At 32.8% G+C, this 26,850-nt stretch overlaps 2 protein-coding genes across 5 annotated transcripts in view; both read right to left on the minus strand.

Moving 5' to 3' along the window:
* The window catches only part of LOC114325148 (uncharacterized), a 36,524-nt gene extending 27,071 nt beyond the window's left edge, over positions 1 to 9,453 (minus strand). For 2 of the 4 annotated variants that reach the window (XM_028273124.2, XM_028273107.2), the window contains exons 1-3: positions 9,038 to 9,453; positions 681 to 869; positions 364 to 575 (exon numbers count right to left, since the gene is read on the minus strand). In XM_028273124.2, the coding sequence (XP_028128925.2) occupies positions 364 to 575; positions 681 to 847 (379 nt within the window). In that variant the 5' untranslated portion in view covers positions 848 to 869; positions 9,038 to 9,453. The remainder of the gene's footprint in view (positions 1 to 363; positions 576 to 680; positions 870 to 9,037) is intronic. The other 2 variants (XM_028273114.2, XM_028273133.2) reach the window with 2 other exon arrangements.
* A 7,132-nt stretch (positions 9,454 to 16,585) lies between these two features.
* The window catches only part of LOC114325135 (succinate dehydrogenase [ubiquinone] iron-sulfur subunit, mitochondrial), a 55,503-nt gene continuing 45,238 nt past the window's right edge, over positions 16,586 to 26,850 (minus strand). Inside the window, exons 5-6 of the mRNA XM_050650027.1 lie at positions 23,930 to 24,052; positions 16,586 to 18,534 (exon numbers count right to left, since the gene is read on the minus strand). Of these exons, the coding sequence (XP_050505984.1) occupies positions 18,442 to 18,534; positions 23,930 to 24,052 (216 nt within the window). The 3' untranslated portion in view covers positions 16,586 to 18,441. The remainder of the gene's footprint in view (positions 18,535 to 23,929; positions 24,053 to 26,850) is intronic.

Here is a 26,850-nt window from a genome sequence, read left to right on the forward strand (position 1 = left end):
TTCTATACAAAAAATAGTTGTTTTTGGAACTCTTTAGCGACGTATTCGTATAATATAAGATTTATGGATTACCGTAGAAGGCCGACATGATCAACCAAAAAAGAAGATGTATTTGTTGACTTTTCTAGTGACTTTCTCGATCGTGAATCTGTCTTTTTAGTTTACTCCTCTTGGTTACAAAATAAACTATAGAGCCACATTGAAAAAACACAGTCATGTCTATACAAAAAGAAGAAGAAGAGGTTTATTTATTTTAGGGTTTAAAATATGTAGAAGGTTGTAGCATTTAATAGTGAGTTTACTCGATTAGAAATTGTTAGTAAGGGGACATTCTCTATAAACTAATTGTTAGAAAAAAATTACCTATAGCGTCAATACCATTTAAATTCAAAAATGGAATACTGTTGTTTTGCAGAAAACCATTCAGAGATCCGTTTAATGCTATGTAATTGGCATCTTCCCCTATTAACTTTTGGTGTTTCTTTGATTGGATATGATCTTCCACGTTATTATATGGGACATTACAAACGGCACAATATCCTGATTGAAGGGCTGATATTCTTGGCCTTCTAGTCCTAAAAGACAATAATTGCTTTATATTGGAACGTGCATTTGATATAAAAGATGTCAAAAATAATAAATCAAAATCAAAGTGAGAGGACAAAATAAATTGTGCTTACCGTGTTTTGCGTGTCATGATATGCTCGTCTAGCAATAGATCATCACTCCTTTGTCGCAATCTTGTACTAGCTTTTGTATTTCGCCTTTCTGAAATATTTGATTGTAGGTATTTGAAATCATCTGTAAATGCTTCTTCAAAATAAGATCTGGTTGTTCTCTCCAACATTGCATCACAAAAAGTGCCAACCCTAAAATTGGATACATTTTTACTGTATAGGTTTTACTATTCTACAAGGAACTCTTTCAAAGATTTCACTGTTACATGAACATATTCATAAATTTAACAACCTGTACAGATAAAAATAATTTACTAAGCTTGAATTCCGAGTTAAAACTATTATCAGGCAAGAAATAAACTATGTTAGCGTAGAAAATAAATCATCAACAGATGACAAATATATCGGGCAGCCAGGCAGTGTTCAGTTGAACAGAACTATCTTAAATAGATTGACACAAATTCTGTCGTTCACTGATGAACACAGTAAATGAACTAGAGTAAGAGTAGATAATATATATGAGAGAAAATCCAAATTAACAACTATGGTTCTTTTCATGAGGATTTTTCAGTGCGTCACAAATGATAGAAAAAAAGGTAAGTCCGTGATAATATACATTTATAACATTTATTCTAACATGACATTTTAGTTCAATCTGACAGTTGTCAAATTTTATTTGCAATTGGGCATAACAACAAATCAATTGCCTTTATTGCATTTATAAAATGGTATTTTCTTTGATTTGTATAGGCTTATAAATTGTACAGATTATATTCGTAGATATATTATATAATTAGTAAATAAATTTTTTTCTATTATAGCACCATCTATCGAAAAATAGAATAATCACTGAACTAGAATAATTACCAAAGTAATCACCGATGTGCCTTTTTTTCTGTCATATACAATTTAATGTGTTAGAAAGAAATCGAAAAATTGTGAAGCACTGAAAAATGCTCATGAGAAAAAGCATATGCCTTTGAGCAAGTCAATGTATTCACATATTTTATCTTGGATCAGAAAAATTGTTAATAGCTTAACAGTATCTGTTCGGACAAACTTTGATGTACAGGAACACTGGAAATTTTAATTGTGGAACATGTTGCAGGTTTTCGAACTTCAGACTACAAAAACGTTCCATGCATTTTGTCAGACAGAACTTCCAATTTATTTGTTAGCCTTTAATTAAACTCTCAAGCAAAAATCAGACTGTTATTTACTACCAATATAATTCCTGTTATTTGACATGTTCTACTTGTCAGTCTTATTTAAAATGCCCAACATATTTGGACAAACATTTTTTCATACCGGCTAGTTTTCACAATCATGGATTTGTGAAGATGACATGTTCTACAATTAAAATCATGTTCCACAATTAAAACTTCCCCTGTTCCAGTGTTCTCATAGATCAAAGTTTGTCCGACTAGACACCGTTAAGCTATTAACAAATTTTCAGCTTGCTATTAAACAACCTTTTTTTGGTATGCGGGATCCAGGCCTATTCGGTATATCGGTAGATTTGACAGGAATTCGGTAGATCTGCCGAAAAAATCGTTAGCTGTGGCATCACTGCACAACAGCCAAGAGACATTAGAATTGGCAACGCTGTTTCTGCACCTTGTTTTTGATAATAGGAAAAGCCCAAGGAGAAAGAAGTGACAGTTGCATACAACCTTAGAGCATGGAAAATTTAGGGTAAAAAATTTTCCATACTCTAAGCATACAACAGTGTGGCTAGCTGTATTCAAATTCTTGGATTTAGAATATTTTTATATCATGACCAGATTTAAAGAGTTCTTATTTCAAAATGCTACAAATATTCCGATATTTCGATTAATCCCTATTGAATATTAAAAAAACATTCCATAACTTATCAATAAACATTTTTCCAACAAAGAGGCATGCTGTTATATATTAGTGTTATACACTTATTTTGACAAAATTATCCTCTAAAATCACCATCTGGACTGAACATTTGGCAACGCTGTTAGTTTAAAACCGTCTGGTTATGGTATAGAGATGGGCTTTGATGCCCAAACAAGTATCCGAGATGAAAATGACGAAATATTAATTCACGAAAACGATGTCAAAAACGGATGGAAAAAGGGGGCTATGATTCTTTTCATGAGCACTTTTCAGTGCGGCACAAATGAGAGAAAAAGGTAAGAATATACATTTTAGTGGCATGACATTTTAGTTAAATCTGACAGTTGTTACATTTTATTTGCAATTTGGCATAAAATCAAATCAATTGTGTTTATTGCATTTATAAAATGGTATTTTCTTTGATTTGAATAGTCTTATAAATTGTTCAGATTATATTCGTAGATATATTATATAATTCGCAAATTATTTTATTTTCGATTATGGCGCCATCTATTGACAACTAGAATAAATATTATAAATGTCACCGACGAAATGTAATCAACGACGTGCGTTTTTTCTGTCACATACAATTTAATGCGTTAGAAAGAAATCGAAAAACTGTGACGCACTGAAAGATTCTCATGAGAAAAAGCATACTACAGTATGCGGTCTACATTAGGGATTTGCACAAAATAATGAAATGCAAATATTTGCTAAATTTAAAGCAAATATAAAAAATCTTTCAAAATAAAACCATAATTTTATTTTCCATCAAAATGAAAATTCATTCTTGCGCCACGTAATATTCATATAGTCGGTTCGCTAAACTCAGACACAACTGGCTAGTGATTTTAGTAATTTTTTTGTTTTTGGCCAATTTTGCCAAAATTGGCAAAATTACTAACTATTTAGTAATTATTAACTATTTAGTAATTATTTTTTAGTAAATTTAGTAAATTACTTAATAAAATCACTAGCCAGTTGTGTCTGAGGTTAGGGAACCAACTATATCAGCTCTTTTGTAGGAGGAATATTGTGTGCGTCACTCATTTCTACCAGCGTTTAGCGGTTTTTTTATTCTTGTATCAGTGATTTTTCAAAGTTTTTTATAAATTAAATGTATGAACTTGTATGTAATGTTTCTCGATTACATGTTAAGAGCTATAAGTGGTCGCCTTCTTTGTCACATTATCGTCCAAATGATCTAGTGGTTACGACACTAAACTTGTGATAGAGCAATCCGAGTTCATATCCCAGCCATCCCAATACTTTTTTTTTCAATATAATTCTTTGTGTGCATCGAATATACACTCGATTTTTTTTCTATACGGAATAGATTAAAAAAATAAGTATTGTGATGGCTGACAAATGAACTTGGATTACCCAATCAAAATTAGCATCGTAACCACTACAACTAGATAACTATAACATTTCGGCAATAATGGTTAAATGGATTATACTTTGGAGCTCGATAACTTATACAGAGAGAGTCTGTAATTTGGAATAAATTCAATATCTCAAATACTAATTGTTTTTTTGAAAATTGCTCAGACCAGTCGATTAGTATTTCAAATTGTCCTTTTTGACATACAATAATAATTTATACAGGGTGTTCCAATTTAGAGATATGACGTCATCGCTGATTTTCTTAAATGGCAACACTGTCATTTTGATAGCCATTTTGATTGGGTGTGTAAAGTTATACATAACTGCAAAATTTCAAATTTCTATTCCCTACCATATACAAGATAATAAAAAATAACAAAGTTATGTCTGTAATTTGGAAAAAATTCAATAATTCAAATACTATTTGTTTTTTTGAAAAATGCTTAGACCCGTCGATTTGTATTTCAATTTGTCATGTTTGACATATAATAATAATGTATACAGGGTGTCCCAATTTAGAGATTTGACGTCATCATTGATTTTCTTAAATGGCAACACTGTTATTTTGATAGGGTGTGTAAAGTTATACATAACTGCAAAATTTCAAATTTTTATTCCCTACCATATACAAGATAATAAAAAATAACAAAGTAATAAAAAATAAATAATCAAATAATAATTGAATTTAATTATTTCAATTAAGCAAATGCTCATAATGTTGCCCTCAATTATTGTCAAATGGTCAGTGGGCAATATTCTTCTTCTTATGGTGCCTATCCGTTACGGATGTTGGACACTAACATGGCTATTCTGACTTTGTTGACTGCTGCCCTGAAAAGTCCGGTAGCGGTTAAGTTAAACCATTTTCGCAGGTTATGCAGCCAGGATATTCTTCTTCGTCCTGGACCTCTTTTCCCATGCACTTTACCTTGAAGTATGGTCCGAAGTAGGTCATATCGTTGTTCATTGCGCATTACATGGCCCAGGTATTCCAGTTTGCGACGTTTTATGGTTACGACTAGTTCGCACTCTTTACCCATTCTATGTAGAACTTCTTCGTTGGTAACTCTGTCTATCCAGGAAATCCTCAAAATGCGTCTATAGCACCACATCTCAAATGCTTCGAGTCTCTTCAGTGATGCTTCAGTTAAGGTCCATGACTCCACGCAATATAAAAGAACGGAGAATACGTAGCACTTTAGTAAACGAATTTTTATTTCCAATTTTATATCGTGACTGTTAAAGATTTTTTTCATTTTGACGAAGGCTGATCTTGCTTTCTCGATCCTTATCTTAATTTCCGTCGATTGGTCCCACTGTTCATTTAAGTTTGCACCCAAATAACAAAAGTTGGTGATTTGTGTTATAGGTTGTTGGTTAACTAGTAATTGACCAGGTGGTATCCTATTTTTGCTTATAGCCATGTATTTGGTTTTTTTGATGTTAAAATCAAGCCCAAACCTGCTACTTACTTCTGCCACCCTGGAGACAAGTGTCTGCAGACCTTCAAGACTGTCTGCAAAAATGACAGTATCATCAGCGTATCTTATGTTGTTCAATCGTTCTCCGTTTATAAGTATTCCCTCGTCTATGTCCGTTAGCGCTAGGTTCATAATGTGTTCTGAATATGTATTGAACAATAATGGGGACAATATACATCCCTGTCGCACACCTCTTTTTATCTTTATGTCGTCTGTTAACTGATCCCCTACTCTAACAGCTGCAGTTTGTTCGTAATAGATATTGTTTATTATACGGCGATCTCTGCTGTCTAGACAAATTGTATTTAATATTTTCATCAGTTCGTCATGTTTTATTCTATCGAACGCTTTCTGGTAATCAACAAAACACACATATATATCACAATTCACGTCTCTACATCTTTGAAAGAGAACTTGTATTGCAAAAAGTGCCTCTCGAGTACCCAATGCATCCCTAAAGCCGAATTGTGTGTTTGTCATGTGTTCTTTCAACCTACACATTAATAGCATGGTTTCTAAGTCATTAAAGATGCTTGGCTTTGTTAAAAGATGCAGCTATGACTTTACAACTGGTCGTTCTTTAAAATTTCTTTATTGTTCTTTGGTTAGACCACATTTAGATTATGCATCATGTGTTTGGTCACCTCAATATAACTGTCATATTAATAAAATCGAACAAGTTCAGCGTAAATTCTTACGTTATTATGCTTATAAGATGCATCTCACTGGTCAAAGTTATGAGTCTTTACTGCAAATTATTCGACTTGACTCATTACAGAGTCGTCGTCAACATAAAGATCTTTGCTTCTTATATAACTTAATTCATGGTCATAAATTCTGTATCCCACTTTTAAATAAAATTGGTCTACATGTACCTTCAAGAACCACCCGTTCTGTGACCACCTTCCACGAGGTCATTAACCGCACAAATTATGCTTCAAGTTCCTATCTCTCTAAAACTATTAAATTAGCAAACACATTATCTCCGCAAATTGATTTCTTTGTGAACGACTTTACTGCGTTTTCCACACAATTACATTTATACTTAACTTAATGTTCTAATTTCAAGACTGATTTGTCAACTACTGTTATTGTCTTTGTTCTAGGATAAGTTGTATTTGTCAATTTCAAAATGTTCTAGCTCTCAATTGTTAAATGAGAGCAAGTAATTTTATTCTTTATTATTGTTTGTTATGTATTTACCAATTTTGTACCTACTAGATCTTATTTTTCTAATTTGTGTGACATTTTAATTTAATTGTATCATGTACTAATGGACTTCGGTCCGTAAATAATAAATAAATAAATAAAAAGGAAAATTTGAAATACTAATCGACGGGTCTGAGCATTTTCTAAAAAACAATTCGTATTTGAGATATTGAATTTATTCCAAATTACAGACTCTCTCTGTATATGGCTTAACCGATTTTGATCACTAAACATGAGTTAGAAAGGTATCTTGCATCAAAGAACAAATAAGATAAGTGAAGGTATTATAGGATCTAGTGAGCTTGAAAAACTGTTCATTCCTATGGGAACTGGATTTCATCAAACTTATGAGGCCTATAATTTAAAAATTGGAATTTTCCCAGATATTAGGTATACACCGTTAGACACGTCTAAAGTCCTACAAACTCCCAGTTATCGGAGCAAATGGTAGGTTGAAAATTTTGAGTATTGTCGAAAAACCCAAAGTTCAATTTTTCAGTTTTTCGGCTATACTGAGCCATGTGTATGCCCGATCCTGACCGCTTAGGCACCATTTGAAAGCTTAACTCAACGCTATTGATTTGATGTATTTGCCGTTTTGCTGCCTCTCCTTGAACCCAATATATATCCCAAAAAATATGCCATTTTGTACCTACCCTAACCAGTCCTATAGCTGGCTTATGGGAGGTCAAATGTGCCAAACTACACCGGTTCTGTATCGGCCCTGACCCCCTCTTGAAACACAGAAAAAAAATTCACATTAGTGTAACTTTTCCACATATATAGTATTTTTACTACAAAAGCGATATTACGTAGGTCAAAATTTTTGACGTAAGAGAACTGTCAAAACATTAGAATGTGACTTTTCATTATTGCCATGTTTGTCAAAACATTAGATTGTGACTTTTCATTATTGCCATGTTTATAACAAACATGGCAATAATGAAAAGTCACATTCTAATGTTTTGACAGTTCTCTTACGTCAAAAATTTTGACCTACGTAATATCGCTTTTATAGTAAAAATACTATACATACATACATACCCACAAACATTTTCCCCTTTTAAAATAGAAATTAAGTCATATTTCTGAGCTCGATAACTTTTGAATGGTATAACCGACTTTCAAAATTAGACATGCGTTGGAAAGGTAACGATCAGTACTATCAGAAGCCACAAAGGTCGGAAATAAATTTTCAAATTTTTTTAGAGTTTTGGGGACGAGAACGAAAAACAGACCCTAAATGGGAAGGGCCGTAAAATCCACACCCTTAGACCAAAATGGATGGTTGAGTCTTTTCTTAAACGCTAACATGGGATTTGTCCAAATTTTCAATTCAGTCAGATTTAGAAAATTGAAAATTTCGTGTACATATAGTTTCGCATGTAGGGGGGTTGTTCACCACTGGTTATTACAAGGTGTATTAGTGTTGTATCCTAATCCTAGAGGCAAATCTCCACTTTCGAATACAAAATCATTGCAGACACAAAGTAACAGTTACTTTCAGAAAATATCTCGCACCTCTATTATTTCCGTTTTGTTGTGTTTGATGAAATACTGTGACACGCGGGAGGAAAAGGGGGCTGAATCGGCCCGCGGCCGTTTACCTACCCACCACTGCAAGTACTTGTGCACTTTGTTGGATCGAAATATTTCACTTTATTGTCGTTAAACAAACATCTACATCTAATGGAGTTTTGACTTTTGACACGTTCTTATTCCTACTAGAACTAAAATTAAAGAGCACAATAATAATAATCTTATTACGCAATATTATCTAGAACACCTTTGTGAAAGTGCTTGGCAGTACTTTTAAAATAAGTACTGTGGCAATGTTATTAATAAGAACGATTTTGTTTCGTAATATAACATGCCACTGAAATGTAGAATGATGTGATATTAACAACCGTTAACCAACTGACAGAATATTTTGTAGTACAATTTTGTGAACAAAAAGAAATAGTTTTTATGATTTCTTAGCCAGTGATTACTAATCGTTAAAAATATTTTGAGTCACGACGCTTTTAGATAACAATTTTTATTTCTTGAAAGTAAATATACCTAGCTTTTAACTCAGCGTAAAAAGGAAATAAAATGCCGTCTGTAAACTAAAATCAAAAACAAACATCTCGTTAACAAATACCTGAATATACGGTATGATACGTGATATCACTGTATTATCGAAATAACCAGGTAAATATTACTTTGTGGGAAAATTACGTGAGAAATAGAAATAGAAAACGCAAACCTATTTACATAACAAAAGTAGGTAACTGCCAAGTGTATACATATTTTTTAGTTTACAGAGGCCATAAAAACAGCTATATAGAACTACATCATACCGATGTACAATACTGTAAAAGAAAAGGACCAAAATTGACGTAAGATTGTCGCCCGAGGCTTGAAAAAACTACTAACCTGATTTCAGTCCATTAAATCTCTAGCAAAGCTAATGCATCAAATTAGTTGTTCGTACACAAAAAATACACAATAAACACTATATTAAGATTGTAGTTTATCTACCAACGAACCCGTAGGCAAACATGACACGTACTTATTGAACGCCGAGCAAGAGAATCATCGCCCATATTCAACTCCAACTACCGTCTACACTTCGTTCGGCCATCCACCATCGCTGCTATCGTTGCTGTGCGCTGGTTCTCGACGCCCTAGCAGGCGTTTACCTGCTTTTTTCGGTTATTTTTTGTGGGCTGAATACTTCTTTAGCCGTTTGAGCAGTCAAAAATGACTATGTTACATTTTTTATGTTTTTACTTCGAGAAAAACACTATTTACTACAAATTCAAAACAATCGTCTGTCCGCCACTTATAATATAAAGCAATTAACCAATAAGAAAGCAGAGCTACAGCGCTCCGCTCGGTGCTTTTCATAAACTGAAACATTTACGAGGGAAGTTTGAATTTACTTAGATAATTAAAAATTACAAAGTATTATTTTTTCGTATTCATACAGGTTTGTTGATATATACGAGGCTCGTTCAATTGAAACTCACCTTTGGTTCAGCAAAAAATTATTATTATTAAGTATGTATAAAATATCTAAAAATATTATCCCATTGTTTCAATACCGATGTACTCTAGTGATGTAAAACAAATGTCATTTTTTGAACATTCGCGAATACCTACATATTTAGATTTTTTAAATTTGTTTCTATTTTTGTAATGTTTCCTAAATTTATAATGAAAAGTGAATTGATCATGTCTTACCTAATCGTCTCCCCCTCCTACTCCCTCCAGGAATTTGCACCTCAGCAATTCTTCCTATTGGGTGATTAGCGTCTCGACGTTTATTATTATCAAAATTGAAACTAATAAAAAAATGAAATAAACCCCTTGCTACAAAATCCTTTGTTTACAAAGGTGTTAACCTCTGGTGAAGAAGGTCCGCAGCATAGAAATGGTGCGGCATTTATTTTAGAACAAAATGTCGCAAAATCAGTAAAACATATCGTGCTATACTCAGATAGATTAATAATGTTACAAATAAAAACAAATCGTACAGACTTAAACATCATTCAGGTATATATATGCACATACACAACAATATGACGATTAAGTTGTCGAAAGCTTTTATTCAGATCTAGACTATTTATTATCACTCACAGGAAGCCAAGATATAAACTATGTATTGGGGAATTTCAATGCCAAGTTTGGAAGAGGTAGTGAAGAAGATGTCGTTGGCAAGTTTGGTTTAGGAACGAGAAACGACCGTGGAGATAGAATGATTAGATTTTCCGTAGAAAAACAATTAGTAATATCCAACACTTTTTTTGACTTGCCTAAGCGACGACTTTACACCTGGAAATCTCCTATGGACACTTGTGGAAGAATAGTAAGAAATCAAATTGATTATATCTGTATATCAAAAAGATATAGAAATGCTATATTATCCTCCAAAACATATCCAGGAGCGGATGTACCCTCCAACCACAACTTACTAGTAGCTAAAGTATTACTTAAATTTAAATAGATTAAAAAAACCCAAAATATCTCCTACGATCAGCAAAGATAAAGTTTCAAATGCGGAAGTAAAAGAAATAGTAGCCGATAAATTAGAAGATCAGTTTCAGAAGTTGGGAAATAAAAATTCAGAAGAACAATTATGGGAGTCATGCAAAGAAACATTGGAAAAAGTCCAAGAAGACCATCTAATGGAAAGAAAATCAGCGTAGGAATAAGCAACAGTGGATGACAGAAGAGATATTGAATTTTTTTTTCTGATTCTGGCTTTGGTTTAGAACTAGAACCTTTAGCCACGTAATTGTATAACTTATCACTAAGTCAGGGGAGTAATGTGTAGTGTGTGTGTTGACTAAGTGTCTTGTTACTTTGCAAAGTCGACGTCATTGTCTTTGCAAAGAGACGCTAATTGTTTCCGAACGTCTGCGGTCCCTCCGGTGAGTACCGATCCCACAAGGACAGAAACTATTTTTCATTTATTAATTTATAATAAATGAAAAATTTCTGCCCCTGGTAGGATTCGAACTCCCGATATTGAATTTAATGGATGCAAGAAGAAAATATAAGAATACTAATCTGACAGAATACCAAAAGCTAACGATTCGAAGAAAAATAAGATCAGCTAAATCATAGTGGCATAAACAACAATGTAAAGAAATTGAGAACTACAAGCGTATCTATGACGCATTCAATATGCACAAAAAACTGAAAGAAGTTGCAGGACTGAATAAAAAAAATGTAACCCTCCACTAATCGAAGATAAAAACGGAAAAATTATAATCGATATCGAAGGTCAACTAATACGATGGACAGAATATATAAAGGAATTATTCGATGATGAAAGAAGCGAACTAGAAACGGTAAATGACATAAGCGGTCCTCCAATAACTAAGGAAAAAGTGCACTACGCTAAATATAAAGAATGCAAAAAACGGCAAGGCGATCGCACCAGATGGGATTTACGTAGAAACACTAAAGCTTTTAGGTACCGAGGGCATTAAGATACTTACGAAATTATTCAACTTAATCTACGAAAGCGGAAAAATTCCTAAAGATTGGCTTAAATCATCATTTGTTGTACTACCAAAAAAAAAAAAAACACAGAGCCACAAAATGCAGCGACTATCGCACCATCAGCCTAATGAGTCATGTATTGAAAACTTTTCTCATAATAATTCATCAAAGAACATATAGAAAAATTGAGGAAAGAATCTCAAGTACTCAATTCGGTTTTCGCTGTGGCCTTGGAACGCGTGATGCACTATTCGCAACCCAAGTTTTAATTCAAAGATGCAGAGATGTAAATCATGAAGTTTTCATGTGCGCGATTGATTTTGAAAAGGCCTTTGATAAAGTTCGCCATGAAAAAATGCTACATATTCTCAAATCTACCGGTCTGGACGGTAGGGACATTAGAATAATCGCAAATTTGTATTGGGGCCAGGCTGCATGTGTTGTGTTAGGGTTGGGAATCAGTGCTCTGAAGAAGTAAAAATCAAGCGTGGAGTTCTACAAGGCTGTATATTGTCACCATGTTGTTTAATCTTTACGCTGAAACAATCTTAAATGAAGTGTTGGAAAACGCAAGAGGGAATACTTATTAATGGTATGCTTATGAACAATATCAGATACGCAGATGACACCTTGTTACTGACAGGATCAATTGAACATCTTCAAGCGTTATTGAACCGAATGGTGGCATTCTGCGCGCGATATATAGACTCAAACTCAACGCAAGAAAAACAAAGTTTATGGTTATTAGTAAACAGGCAGCCGTAAATAATAATAACTATAACGTAACAATCGGTAATGACTCAATTGAACGAGTATAATCTTGTATATCTGGGTACTCATATTAATGAAAGCTGGAATCCTAGTACAGAAATAAAAAGTAGAATTGCCAAAGCAAGAAAAAGTTTTATAAAATTTAAGAAAATCCTGTGCAGTCATGATCTAAATTTGGAACTTCGCATAAGAATGGTTCGATGTTATATATTCCCAGTACTACTTTACGGGGTTGAAGCATAGACCCTGTCAGAATCGCTTTTAAAAAACCTAGAAGCATTTGAGATGTGGGTCTACCGCCGTATTCTGAAGATCAGTTGGGTAGAAAGAGTCACAAACGAAAGGGTTTTGCAACGTTTGAATAAAAGTTGCGAAGTAGTAAACACAGTTAAAAGGCGCAAATTGAAATACTTTGGTCATATAGTGCGTCACCCAGAAAAATATGACATACTTCACCTTGTCATGCAAGGTAAAATAATGGGAAAAAGAAGTGTGGGCCGCCGTACAACTTCTTGGCTTAAAAACCTACGCCAATGGTTTGGGAAAACTAGCACTGAACTATTTCGTGCGGCTGTAAATAAGACAATGATTGTTAATATGCTGGGCAACATAAGAGCCAACGATCGACAAGCGGTCTCGGCACCTTAAGAAGATATGTTTGTTACGGACGACGCGCGATTTTTAAACTTTAACGCGCTAGAGCGATAAAGTGACGGTACTCAGTAAACGTCAACTTTTCGTTGCCATTGACAAGCAAGTTGCCACTTGATTATCAAGTGATTGTAGAAAAAATAAAGTGAAGGCTGATACTGTGATTATACGAGGTTGTTACCTTTTCTTAATAAAAAAAGATGAGAGGTGAATAAATTTTGATTTTATTAACCTAATAGGTATGTACACACATCAAAATAATCTATGGGACAAAAACAAAATGCGAGATTACAGAAGTATTTTAAATAATTTATTACAAATATTTAAAAAATAAGTTAGAAACAAGTGTCCCAAATATAAAATAAACAAGATAAAGGCAGTTTTTGTTTATATTCGATTCAGAGTTGGACCACCATCTCCATATAGCTATTTCAGCATCCTCATGCCTCCTCAGTGAAGCTATGCAGTCACAACTCTGAAAGGAATATTAACAATCTGCCTATTTAAGGGAAACCATCGCGATACAATGATTCCACATTTTAAGACGCAATCTAGCGACATCTTTCGTATTACGAGGAAAACAATGAAAAGCCCTAGATACAAAGTTTACTACTTTTTAAACAATTAGAGTAATTGAAATAAAAATATAATAAACAGTATTTTAAATCTAAGACTTTTCGTTAATAAACTGCTTTCTGGCTGCATCCCGTATCTCCGGATTTTACAATATATAATCACAGAGACGACGAAAATAGGAGAAAGCAAATAGAGGACAATTAGGCCACGCATTTACCTTCTCTTCGTCTAGGAAAAGGACCGAAAGACAGTTTCTAAATACTCAAAACTGAGTAAAAATGGAAAAAGATAAAGGCAGTTTTTGTTTATATTCGATTCAGAGTTGGACAACCATCATCATATAGCTATTTCAGCATCCTCATGCCTCCTCAGTGAAACTATGCAGTCACAACTCTGAAAGGAATATAAACAATCTGCCTATAAAATAAACATTTTTTCTTAGAATTATTGCAATAGCTCTTAAAAAATTAAGACAAAACTCCCATAAGTCAAAAAATACTAACATAAAAAAATAAAAAAAGTAATTTGTTGACCCGCAACTCCCAACAAAGTAGTCTGTAGGTTAAGTTAATACAGTGTATGACCTCCACGGTTGTTGATTACTGCCCTACATCTGTCAGGCTAACTCATGATCAAATGGTCAGTGTCTTTCTGCGGTATTCTTCTCCACTCCATTGAAAGGCCCTCAAACAGTTGCTGTTTTGTATTGAACGCAATATTTTGATGTAAAATGCATCTGCCCAATATGTCCCATTCATGCTCAATTGAGTTTAAATCTGGCGATTGTGCAGGCCATGATAAAACCTTAATTTCGTTATCTTCGAGGAATGTTTGCAAGACCCTGGCAGTATGTGGACGCGCATTATCACGCGCATTAATTGAATTTGGGAACCAGCTTCTTATGCAAAGGATACAACAATAGGTTCGAGAATAATATAGCGGTAGTATGTTGCATTTATTAACCGTTCTTCCACCAAGAGAGATGCCACAACGTGTCTTTATACTGCTGCTTTGCTGTCTATGAACCTCCTGTACGGCGACCAATAGTTTAGCATTACCAGATCGTCTCCAAATTCTTGTCCGTCTCGTATCTGGTGCAAATCCAAATCGAGACTCATCTGTGAACAAAGTAGAGGATCACTTACCAATTTGCGTTTTCTTGTGCCCACTGATATGTCGATGAGCGCGATTTCTTGTGGATAGCACACGTACTCTCACAAGTCTACGTGCATCTAAACCTACTTCATGCAGTTTATTTCTAATAGTTTGGCAACTTAAAAATAGCTGATAGGTCTCTTGCAGCCTCATTTGTAATTGTGATGCAGTTATAGTGAGATCTTCCAAATCCTGCAACCTAAGAAACTGTCTTCAATCTGGTTGGTTATCCTTGTATGGCCTGTATGACGTTCAGCAACGTCACCAGTTTCATGAAACCTTAACCACAAACAATTAAAGACATTACTGTTCTTGTAGAGAGCCTCAGCAACGTCTCTTTGACTTCTCCCAGGTCTAAGCATCCCGATAGCACGCCACTGGATTTCGCTATTTAAATGATGTCTCTCCATTATTGGCAATTGCAAGACTAAATCAAAATCCAAATAGACATCGAAAATCAAGTACAAATAAAGAAATATTAAAAGATGAAGTTTTCGATCCTAATAGCATTATTAATAATATTTAGAAAATATTAAAATATTACTAAAAGATTTTTAAATTGAAAACTTATTGGTCCATTTCCTTGGTAACACCTCCAAGGCTTCTAAAATTTGCAAGCCAAATGGATGCTGAAGCGAAGAAGACAAGAGGGAATTCAAAAAAACTTACAATTCACGACCCCGTCTGTTCAGCTGGTAAATTCCAACAGAAAATGGACCTAGTTAATCGGAGGAGTAAAGACCAATATACACGTTCTCCATATGGAGAACAAGCCTACGTTCTCTCCGATGAGGCTCTAATAAGAGCCGAAAATCGCGATTCAGAGGACTGGACTGCGCTCCGTATTATAATTGAAAAGTCAGATTGTTTTGCCTTCGAATTGCAACTGAAATAAAAATAAAATGTTTATTTTATTTTTAAAGAAATATTACTTCGTATCTTATAGGCAAAAACGCATTCTGAAGTTTTGTTTTATTTTTTATAGCCATTCTTATCAGCATTACCATCCAAGTTGGTACAATAATCGAAAAAACAACAAAAAATATTAAAATCATAAATTTATTTTTGTATTTGCAGCTAACACTGATTTAAAAGCTGTTAATGTGAGTGTCCCCTAGATTATTTTGATGTATTATCTTTAAATTATTTTTTTCTGATATTCATATTCGCAAAAATTTCGCGAATGCGGATATGCGAATACGAATATTCGTTACATCACTAATATAATCTGCTTAAAGAGTTGTTATTGTGGCTGTTGCTTGAAGAATTCTTTTAGACATTTTGTACTTCTTCGTCCGAGTGAAAATGACTATTACTTAATGCCCAGATCTTATTCTAATGGCGCTACAATCAACCCTTTGTGAATCTTGGCCTGCTTGACAATGTTCTTCCATTCTGCCCTGTCGGATACTTCCTTCGCCACTGTCTGATATTTATGTTTTTAAGATCTCCCGTTACGTCGTCTATCCGTCTTTTATTAGTTCATCCAGCTCGTGGTTCATTTTAATTCTCCACGAACCATTGCTGTAGCTGCAATGTGTTGGTCCAAATATCTTTCTTAGTATTTTGCGTCGAAATATTCTCAATTGATTTTCATCAGTTGTTAAGAGGATCCACGTTTCACATCCATATGTGACCACTGGTCTAATTACTGTTAGTAATCCCCTGTTCTAGTGTTCCTATACATCAAAGTTTGTCCGACTAGACACCGTTAAGCTATTAACAAATTTTTAACTTGCTATTAATAAATTTTTTTTGGTATGCGGGATCCAGGTATATGTGCTTCGTAGTAGAGAATTTGGAATAAATCTAAGTATGTATGTAACAAAATATTTATTTAAACCATTCAACACAGGAAAAAATACATCAAGCAAGATAATAAACAATATGTTTGCTTGAAATCTAAATACTGTTCAAGCTTATGCAGATTATTTAAATTTAAAAGTAAATTTTAATATTAAGTAAACTCATCACAACCTGAAACGATGTTTCAGTTTGAAATACTCAAGACAATGAATAATACTTCTTGAAATAATTAGTTTTAAGACTATGTAGTGTCCCTTTCAACTCTATTCTTTGACAAATGTAAGAAAAAGCTATTTATGTAGCTATGTAAATAACCACTTTTTCACAATGATTTTAGCTTTGTTGACATAATTGATCTTTACAATCTCTCATCAATCCTAAATGAATAGGGAACTTACATAGAATTTTAAATTCGACAAAATGCTATAAATCCCAACAGACCATAATTTAAAATATATACCAAAGGAAAAAAGTTGTTTTTTTCTTTCATTTGGCCCCTAAAGATGATTAATATCGAGAGACAATTCACATTATAGCGGCCAGCCCAAAAGGCGACCTGATTGGTCGCGACGTCGTATTATTATAATGTTTAAATTCAGCGTCGTTAATTCATTAAGTTTTTGTTTAATATTGTTTATGATTATTGTAATCATTTTATGGTCTATTTCAGTTTATAAATCTTTAGATAGTTGCTGTGAACTATATATTTCATAATATTTGAGTGTTTTTGTTAAGACAATTTTTTAAAATGACCGAAGAGGGTTTTCCTAAAGGGCAGTCTGATAACTTTACCCATTGTAAATATATTTATGTTGTCCAGGTGCCACATATTTTCAAAAGGAAGAAAATTTTTCACACAATTGATATTATATATTATTTTTATCTTTTCCATCTATATATACTTGATTTATAAAAAAAGACTATTAAGCAGACAACACATATTACATTAAAACAACAGACACCTATATTAGCATTAGCTTCGCATCCATGAAGACCTTGAGAATGAACTAACATGTCTTTAATGTCCTTTGTAACCACTTTATTAATCTCCGTTTCTTATCCGCTGGTAATCTAATAAATATTTTATTGGGAGTTTCAATGGTTTTAATTTAACAGAATGTTATTAAACAACACTTTCATAGTATTTACTTTTATTTTCCATAATAAAAATACACACAATTCATTACTATCTCTTCAAAAACTGTGTTTTTGAACTCCAAAGTAAACAAAATTGTATGTAATTTAAATGAGACGTTAGAAATGACATACAAAATATGATCATATGACGTCACAAGAATTCGCGCGATTTTTAGATCGTTTGAAATGATTTAAATACATAGAAGATTTTAAATTTGTACTTCTAAGTTATTATGAGATTTTGAGGCGTGAAATTTTGGAAATCTTATTTTTAAAGGAAACTAAACAATATTATATAATAAAACAAAAAAGTGCAAGTTCCCTATTGTGATTGATTAGGGCACCAATGAACTTGCCAAGGAGTAAATGTTATCTTATGTGTCGATAGTTAAAAGAAAGTTACTGTCTGAACTATTCTTATTTGTGGAGTATCATGCAGTGAACACACTATTTTTTTAAGATAACATATAATTTGTTAGGTCTAGAGTCTAGAGTAACAATAAACTTTGTAATTTAAGTAGTAATTAACACAAATTATTTAATAATCTTATAGTGCTACAGACGAAACAATTAAACTAAAAGAAAATAAATATTTTTTAACTTATTGTATAAGGAAATACTAATTTAGGGGCTTAGATTAGTGAATATTAAGTTTCTCGGGTTCTTTTTCTATATGGTATTTTGAAAATTTAATTAAGACTTCTATCAGTACAAATGTTGACACTGCATAGTTAAGCCGCGCTATTTAATTGAGGTGCATCCTTCTTAGCTACACCTCCCAAGAGCTTCTTGATTTCAGCAATAGCTCTACCTGGATTTAAGCCCTGGAACAAAAAAAAAATATATCATACAGTGTGAACCATAAGCAGTACGTACACAATTGTTAACACGTTAAGCCCCGCGTGACACAGATGCTGTTTCACGGTGCTGCGATCTTGCCGGACCGCGTGAGCTTACGGATGTCTCTCACAGCTCAATTTTACATCAGACCGCGTGAGCAGATGAAGAGACACGGTGCAATCTTATCTCTATTACACCACTGAATAACGCCGGTCCAGGGGGAACATTTCAGTGTTTGCTGTTTCAAAATTAGGGGAGTGCATTTAGATTTTCACTTCGGAAAAAATCAAACAAGATAGAACTTTTTGTAATTTCATTAAGAAACGTTTAATAAACAACGTATCAAAAAGTTCTACTCGAGAAGTAGGTGCTTCATTTTTTATTAAACAAATGAACTGCGAAATTAGATGTTTTTTTAAGTAACTTGGAAAATATAAACTTTATAAAAAAACTGACTTGACCATTGAAAAATTCAGAAAATTTTACAAAAAAAATCTTATATGTATAAAGATTTTTCTAAAATTAAATCTGTAGCTTCTATAATTTTTTATTTATAACGCTAAAGTCACCCTTCTCACAAACATTGGCGCACTGTATACTAGCGTTCGGAGAAGTGCACGGTTGAGTTATTTTAATGTAATTCTTTAACTAACGGATCAAATGAAATTTTACAAATTTGACGTGAAAGAAGAATAATTAAGCTATCTTATGGTTATAATAAAAAGAAATAAAATATATGGGCATAAGTACGGTGTGGGCGGAAAGTGAGACTTACATGAATTTTGTTTAAAAACGATTTAAACAGTTTTGTAACTAATACAATGTTTCTTATAAAACTCTCAATTTTGCACAACTTACCTTTCAAACATCTTACTAAACGATGTTTCATTCAAAAAAAATCTCAAAAATTTAATTCAAATGATATGACGTCTCAAAAAATGTAATTTTTGAAAACTTCGTAGTTTTGCAGAATTAACACCACTTTAAGACGGTATTACTCAAGTTTGAACAGATTTATTACAATTTTATAGGTGCTTTTTTAAAGCTTAGGATGTAATCTTTAAAATCCACTAAATTATTTTACTTTAGAAATGAAATAAACTATTTCTTTTTGAGAAAATTAAGAAAGATAACAAAAATGTAATACAAAAACCGAAAATGACCGTTTAAAAAAATGGTTATACAAAGTGATCAAAACTTTTTTCTGTAAAGTTTACCTAAAATACATTTAATAATAGGCTTCAACAATAATAAATGTTCAACAAAAAAAATTTTTTAGCTCTTATACAGTATGTCTGCGTAGCTTGGAACCTATTAATAACTTTTTTATTTTATATAATACGAAAAAAGTTATTCTTTATAAAATACTTTGCAACGTATATAATCTAAGATGCAACCATCAAATATCAAATTTTATTGATTTTATACGAGGTATGTCAAAAAATATGAATTTCACCCAAGAGTAAAGTACCTTCATTTTTCACAATATCGAAAATTGTTTTTAAGGAAAGTTATTTCTAATTAAAAAATATGTTTCAGTGTTCAATTACATCCTTCTAATTAAAATATTGTGAATAGTAAAGGTACTTTAAGAAAAATTCATATTTTTTTACATACCTCGTATAAAATTGAATGAGTTTGATATCTGATGGTTGTATCTGAGATTTTAGACCAGGTAGAGCATTTTATGAAGGATAACTTCTTTTCGGAAAATTTATAATAAAATAGTTATCATACCTACTTGAGTAATTTGAGAAAAAATTGAATTTATTTGTTTCGATTAGAATGATGTATATTAAAACACAGTTTTTAATTTCAAACAACTTTTCCTAACAGCATTTTTTGATATTCTGGAATATAAAGGTACTTTACTCTCTAACGTAATTCATATTTTTGACATAACCCGTAGAAAATTGATAAAATTTGATAACTGATGGTTGAGTTTTAGATTTTTGACTATCCAAAGCATTTTATGAAGAATAACTTTTTTTCGTAAAATTGATAATAAAAAAGTTATCCATGTGGTTTCTAGCTACGCAAACATACTGTATAAAAGCTTCTCTATAATCATTTTCAAATTGTACCTAATGTCATATTCGGATTCAGCATATCAAAAAAAAAAAAAATAGAAACATATTTGATCAAAGTAAAATGATGAATTTAACGATATTTTTAAAATTATTTATACAAAACAATCGTTATTGTTTAAACAATTAATAAACAATTAGGGCCAAATCTGCGAGAAGAACTTTTTACTTTAACATGTATATAAACTAACAAAAAAAGTTTTAGAAAAATATAAGCTTGTTTGAATTATTCCGAAACAATGCATGTTTTCGTTCTAATTGCACTCCCCTAAATAGGATAATTTGATATCAAATTATGAATACAATTTGATATCAAATTATGAATCATAACAAACAGCCATAGGTACTTGTACAAATATTTATTCTAAACAAAAATAAAGCCTAGGATTGTTTTATAATTGTCGTAAAATCATCTGCATATGATAAATCACTGTTCCCAAACGGGTTACTAATATCTTCATCAGACATTACTTCTCTTCATCGTTCATCGTACAGTTTTTCTATCCGAGCTCAATCGGCTTCAAAAGAAGACATACTGCGCTATTTATAACACTTCTCAAATTATGCAACAGTTCAACAATTACTTGTAAAGTAATGCAATTTGCGCAAGTAACCCTCAATGCCTTGATTTAGTCAAATAAGAACCGACAAGCCATCAACAATCATCGACAACATCTGCACTCCAGACCGGGTGAGCCATCCGTGACTCGTGTCTCTCATTTTCATTGCTATATAAATGAAATACAATTGACTAAATTTGAATGGAAAGTACATTGTTGGTTATTGAAAGGCTCATATTTGATAATTTAAGTAAAATTAATTTTCGATCGGCGGATCTTATAAAAAAAAATGTCATGTCGGGGCTGAACGTGTTAAGAGGTCACATCAGCGAGTCATCAATTTTACTTCGGAAGAAGCTCACCCTTTTTCGAAAGTTTTGCGAAACTTTGTTAACAGTGCGTCGGCATTATTTGACACTAACTAAGATCAAGGCTCAATATTGTGACAATATACTCCTAGGCGCGCTAAATGGAAGTAATAGAAAACAATTTATTATAAGTAAATAAAAATATTTATAAAAATAAACATAATATTAAAATCGTGTATTTTGGTTTTTTTATTTAAATTTAACTTTTAAACTATTGATGATATTTTTAGAATAAAAAATCCTCCTAAGACTTTATATACGCGCATTATAATTCGAAATATTTTTTCGTAAAATATATCTACCTATAAAACTCACAATTAATAATAAGCTATTTTTTCAAATAGTCCGACAACTTAGTTCTATTACACAAAAATATAATAAATTATTTATACATAAACACTACTTCCCTATGGATCAACACTAACGAATTCCAATATCTTAGAAAATAATACACTACTGCACTGAACAAATATCGATGTAAATAACAGAACAGATAAGAGAATCGTGCTATCACATTTTGAGAACCGATAGAAGTTTGCCAAAATGAAAGTGACCATTTTGTCTATGTTGCCGAATCAGTTATTAGTTATAATATTTTCGATTTCTTGTTATATAGATAATCAATTATAGTAGCTCCAATGTTACATAAAATCTAGGTATGGGATAAAAAAGTTTAATTAAAGAAAGTGTATTATTTTGTAGAGGGATATCAGTGACTAGTACATTCAGCCGTTTGTATGGACGAATAATTAGAGACCGCATTGAGAAGGAGTACAAAGACCAAGAGGAAGAAGAACAATCCGGTTTTCGAACAGGAAGAAGCTGTACTGATAATATCTTCTGCCTCAAACAACTAATAGAAAAAAAATTAAGCACAAATCAAGAAGCCCACCTCATGTTTATTGACTTGCAGAAGGCGTACGATACAGTTCCTGTAAACAAACTCTGGAACGTGTTACGACAGACGAATATTAGTGTCACCTTAATAAAAGCCTTAAGAAATTTGTATGAAGGGTCAACATCACAAATAAAAACTGGAAACAGATTATCGCAAAGCTTCCTGGTTAATAAAGGTCTACGTCAGGGGTGTTGTGTATCACCGACCTTATTTAAAATATATGTTGCAAAAGCATTGAAAGAGTGGAAACGAAAATGCAGAGGCATGGGCGTAGACCTTGGAGAGATTTGCTTATATACATTGCAGTTTGCTGATGACCAGGTTGTTATAGCAAACGATAAAGATGATTTAGAGTACATGGCAAGGAAATTACAAGAAGAATATAGAAAGTGGGGACTAGAAATTAATACAGAAAAAACAAAATACCTGCCAATAGGTACCGAACTATCGAACATCACATTAGAAAATAATGAAATCATCATGACCTGCGACCATTACACATATCTAGGAATCGTTTTTGACACAACGGGGAAAGATGATGAAGAAATAAAGAGAAGAATAACACAATCCAGAAAAACAATAGGTTGTCTAAACAGCGTACTGTGGAATCATGAAATAGGAAAAAGAAGAAAACACAATATCTACGAATCTCTTATTAAAAGCAGTCTATTGTACGGAGCAGAAACTTGGCGGATAACCGAAAACAACAGAAGAAAACTGGAGGCAGTAGAAATGGACGCTTTTAGAAGATCAGTAGGAGTGTCACGCAGAGAGAGAATACGTAATGATGAGATAAGACAGCGAATGGGGGTTGACGGCTCTCTAACAACAGACATAGAAAGAAAACAGCTGATATGGTACGGACACGTCCAGAGGATGGATAACTCAAGACTCCCTAAAATAATTATGCAATGGGTACCACCAAACCGCAGAAAGAGAGGAAGACCCAAGAAATCTTGGAGAGAGGGAGTAACGAAGGCGATGAGCGCAAGAGATCTTAGAGAGGGCCAATGGGATGATAGAGTGTCATGGAAATTAGGCATCGGACAACGTCGCAAGACGTTTTAAAACCGATTGATAGATAGTATTATTTTGTTCTTAATGGCGGTACAGGCTAGTTTTTATAATATTTTGTTTAATTATAAAGTAATTTCCACATATAAATATATTTCCCAAATTGGGCTCTGTACCGCTATTCCTTACTATATTACGAATATGTGTGCCAAATATCCCAACAAAAAATTAAAACTGCAATCTTGGAACGCGTTTTCCGTTTTGATGACGCGCTGATATAGCCTCTTAATAGTATGTGATATGGTGTGCCAGACATTTTGGAATTAACAAGAAAAAGAAAATCACGTTACCTATTTATGTATGCTAAAGTTAAATACAGGGTACAATAAATTTTTTTTAAAGTAATCACTACAATAAATGCCTAAAATTCTAAACAACTCTAGATGTTTTACCTTAGGACAGGTTCGAGTACAATTCATAATAGTATGACAACGATAAGCTGAAAATGGATCCCTCATTTTATCCAATCTTTTATTTGTTGCTTCATCTCTGGAATCAATTATCCAACGGTAAGCCTAAAAATAATGGTATAATATTATGTCCACTAACTCTTCATCTAAGTACATACAGGGTGTCCAGAAACTCTTCCGACAAAAGAAGATCGGGGATTCCTCAGATAATTTCAACCCAATTCGTCTAATCCGAAATCGCTTCCTAAGGGAGCTAGAGCTAGAGCTCTTTGAAGACGGCGTCTTGTAATTATGTAGTTTTTTTTTTAAATAGCTCCAGAAAGCTTCTATTTAGAAAAACGAAAACTGGTTCGCCTATTTATCTTCCAGAGTGAAATCGACGTCATAGGCGTCCGTTTTGGGTAGGGCAACGGTTATTTTATTCCATAACCATTTTTGTCTTTAACTTTTAAGCAGTTTTGACACCGGATTATTAAACTCAGGTATTCTAGTACTAAGAGGTATTGTTGCTTTAAGAGGATGGGTACGTATTTTCGACTGCAATGCTATTCAAATGGGGATTCATTTTTTTCGAATCCTGAGAAAACATATAAGTGTTTTTGAAAAATTTAAACATAGAATGAAAGATTACGTTATTAGCGAGGGCCGAAAGCCCCTGAGAACTTATATAATGTTTATTTTAATAAGTTACAGGGGTGAAAAACTAAGAGAAAATTTAGTGTGATTTTTAATTTCAAATATGTCATTCAAAATAAACTTTTTATTTATTCTCAGGGACTTTCGGCCCTCGGCAATAATTTAGTTTTTCATTCTGCGTTTACATTTTTCAAAAATATTCATTGGTTTTTTCAGGATTCGAAAAAAATGAACACAATGTCCGTGGTAATATTTTCCAAATCTATCTTTGTCTTTGTCTTAGGAGATACCATCTCGCCCAAGCTATTCAACCAAGCGCTAGAAGATGTGTTCAAACAACTACACTGGGATGGCTTGGGTATAAACATAAACGGGCAATATCTGAATCACTGACGATTTGCTGATGATATTGTATTAATAACAGAAAGAAGTGAAGAACTACAAAGAATGATGGAAGAACTAGATAGAGAATCGACAAAGATAGGACTGAAGATGAATTACAGTAAAACAAAAACCATGACCAATCAACAAGAAGAACTAATAATTACAGTGGCACAAACAAGAATAGAACAAGTAAAAGAGTATATATATCTAGGACAAATCACTAGATTAAATAAAGAAAATCAGACCGAAGAAATAAAGAGAAGAATAAGATTGGCCTGGGCATCATTTGGAAAACTGTCTTATATTCTAAAGAACAGAAAATACCCGCAATATCTAAAAACAAGAGTCTTCAATCAATGTATACTCCCTGTTCTAATATATGGCTCTCAGACATGGACGTTTACAAAAGAAAATATGGAAAAAAATAGCAAAGACAGAAAGATCCATGGAAAGACAAATGCTGAACATTAAACTATCAGACAGGAAAAGAAACGAATGGATCCGTAACAAAACAAAAGTGAAAGATGTCTCAACCCAAGTAGCAAAGCTTAAATGGAAGTTCGCCGGAGACACCCTACGGCAGAAGGATGAAAGATGGACTAAGACGATTATACATTGGAGACCGTGGAACCACAAACGAAAAAGGGGAAGGCCACAAATGCGATGGTCAAATGACCTGAAGAAGCACACTGGGTCAAAATGGATGCAAATTGCCCAAAATAGAGAGGCATGGAAGAAGGAAGAGGAGGCCTATATCCAAGGATGGATGTTTAGGGCTGATTAGATAGATAGATCTTTGTCTTACAACGCACTCAGTCGAATAGAATATTGTCAGCATATTGTCAATCAGACAGTGACAATTTTAAATATTTGACATGGCATCGGGAATATTTGGAGTTGTTGATTAAATAATATTGATATATAGTGAATTTGATAAATAATTGATTTAAGACGTGAACTTAATAAAAAGTTATTTACTGTATACTATTTGTGGAAGATCCAAACAGAGAATACATCAGGATAATATATTCTGTGATCCAAGTATTTTGTTGTTAAAGATGTTCAAAATTGTAAGCGTTCCATAGTAACAATATATTATTAAAAAACACTTCTCTTTTCTCGATTGAGTATTAATTTTTGTTGTACACATAAATTATTACAATCACTGAATACATAGTTAGTGAAAAAATTATCACATTTATTAACTGAATTAATAATTTGCAATTATATAAATAACAGTTATCCAAGAACATTCAAAAGCTATCTCTTTAAGTTAATGATGACATTTTCAAGTAGAATGACATTCTAGTAATATTTACATATCCATACCAGTGTGAATTTTACTACACGTAATTTGACGTGTAAAGACAGAAAACCGATGGCCTTAAGTCGGTATGATTCACCGTTTTCTAGAAAAATCGATTTGAAAAAAATTTTCAAAATGAAACGGTGTATTTTATCGACTTGAAGCAAGAGTAACTTTTAGTACTAGAATATCTCATAATCTAATAATCTGGTGTCAAAAATTCTTAAAAATTAAAAACGAAACCGATAAAGCGATAAAATACCCATTGACCTACCAAAAACGGACGAATATGACCAGTACTATAAATTCGCAATTGATAAAATCGATTCATCTCTAGAAGACAAATAAATGTACCAGTTTTCGTTTTTCTAAATAGTGTTTTTTTTAAATTTTTTTAAAATCAAAAAACGAAAAATTTTCTAATCGATTTTTCTAGAAAACGGTGAATCATACCGATTTAAAGCAAGAGTACTTTTTAGTACTAGAATACCTCAGAGTTTAATAATCCGATGTCAAAAATACTAAAAAATTATGGAATAAAATAACCCAAAACGGTACCTATGACCGGTACCGGAAA

This window comes from Diabrotica virgifera, chromosome 4 (genome assembly GCF_917563875.1).
Source record: "Diabrotica virgifera virgifera chromosome 4, PGI_DIABVI_V3a".
In the NCBI taxonomy this organism is placed as follows: domain Eukaryota; kingdom Metazoa; phylum Arthropoda; class Insecta; order Coleoptera; family Chrysomelidae; genus Diabrotica; species Diabrotica virgifera.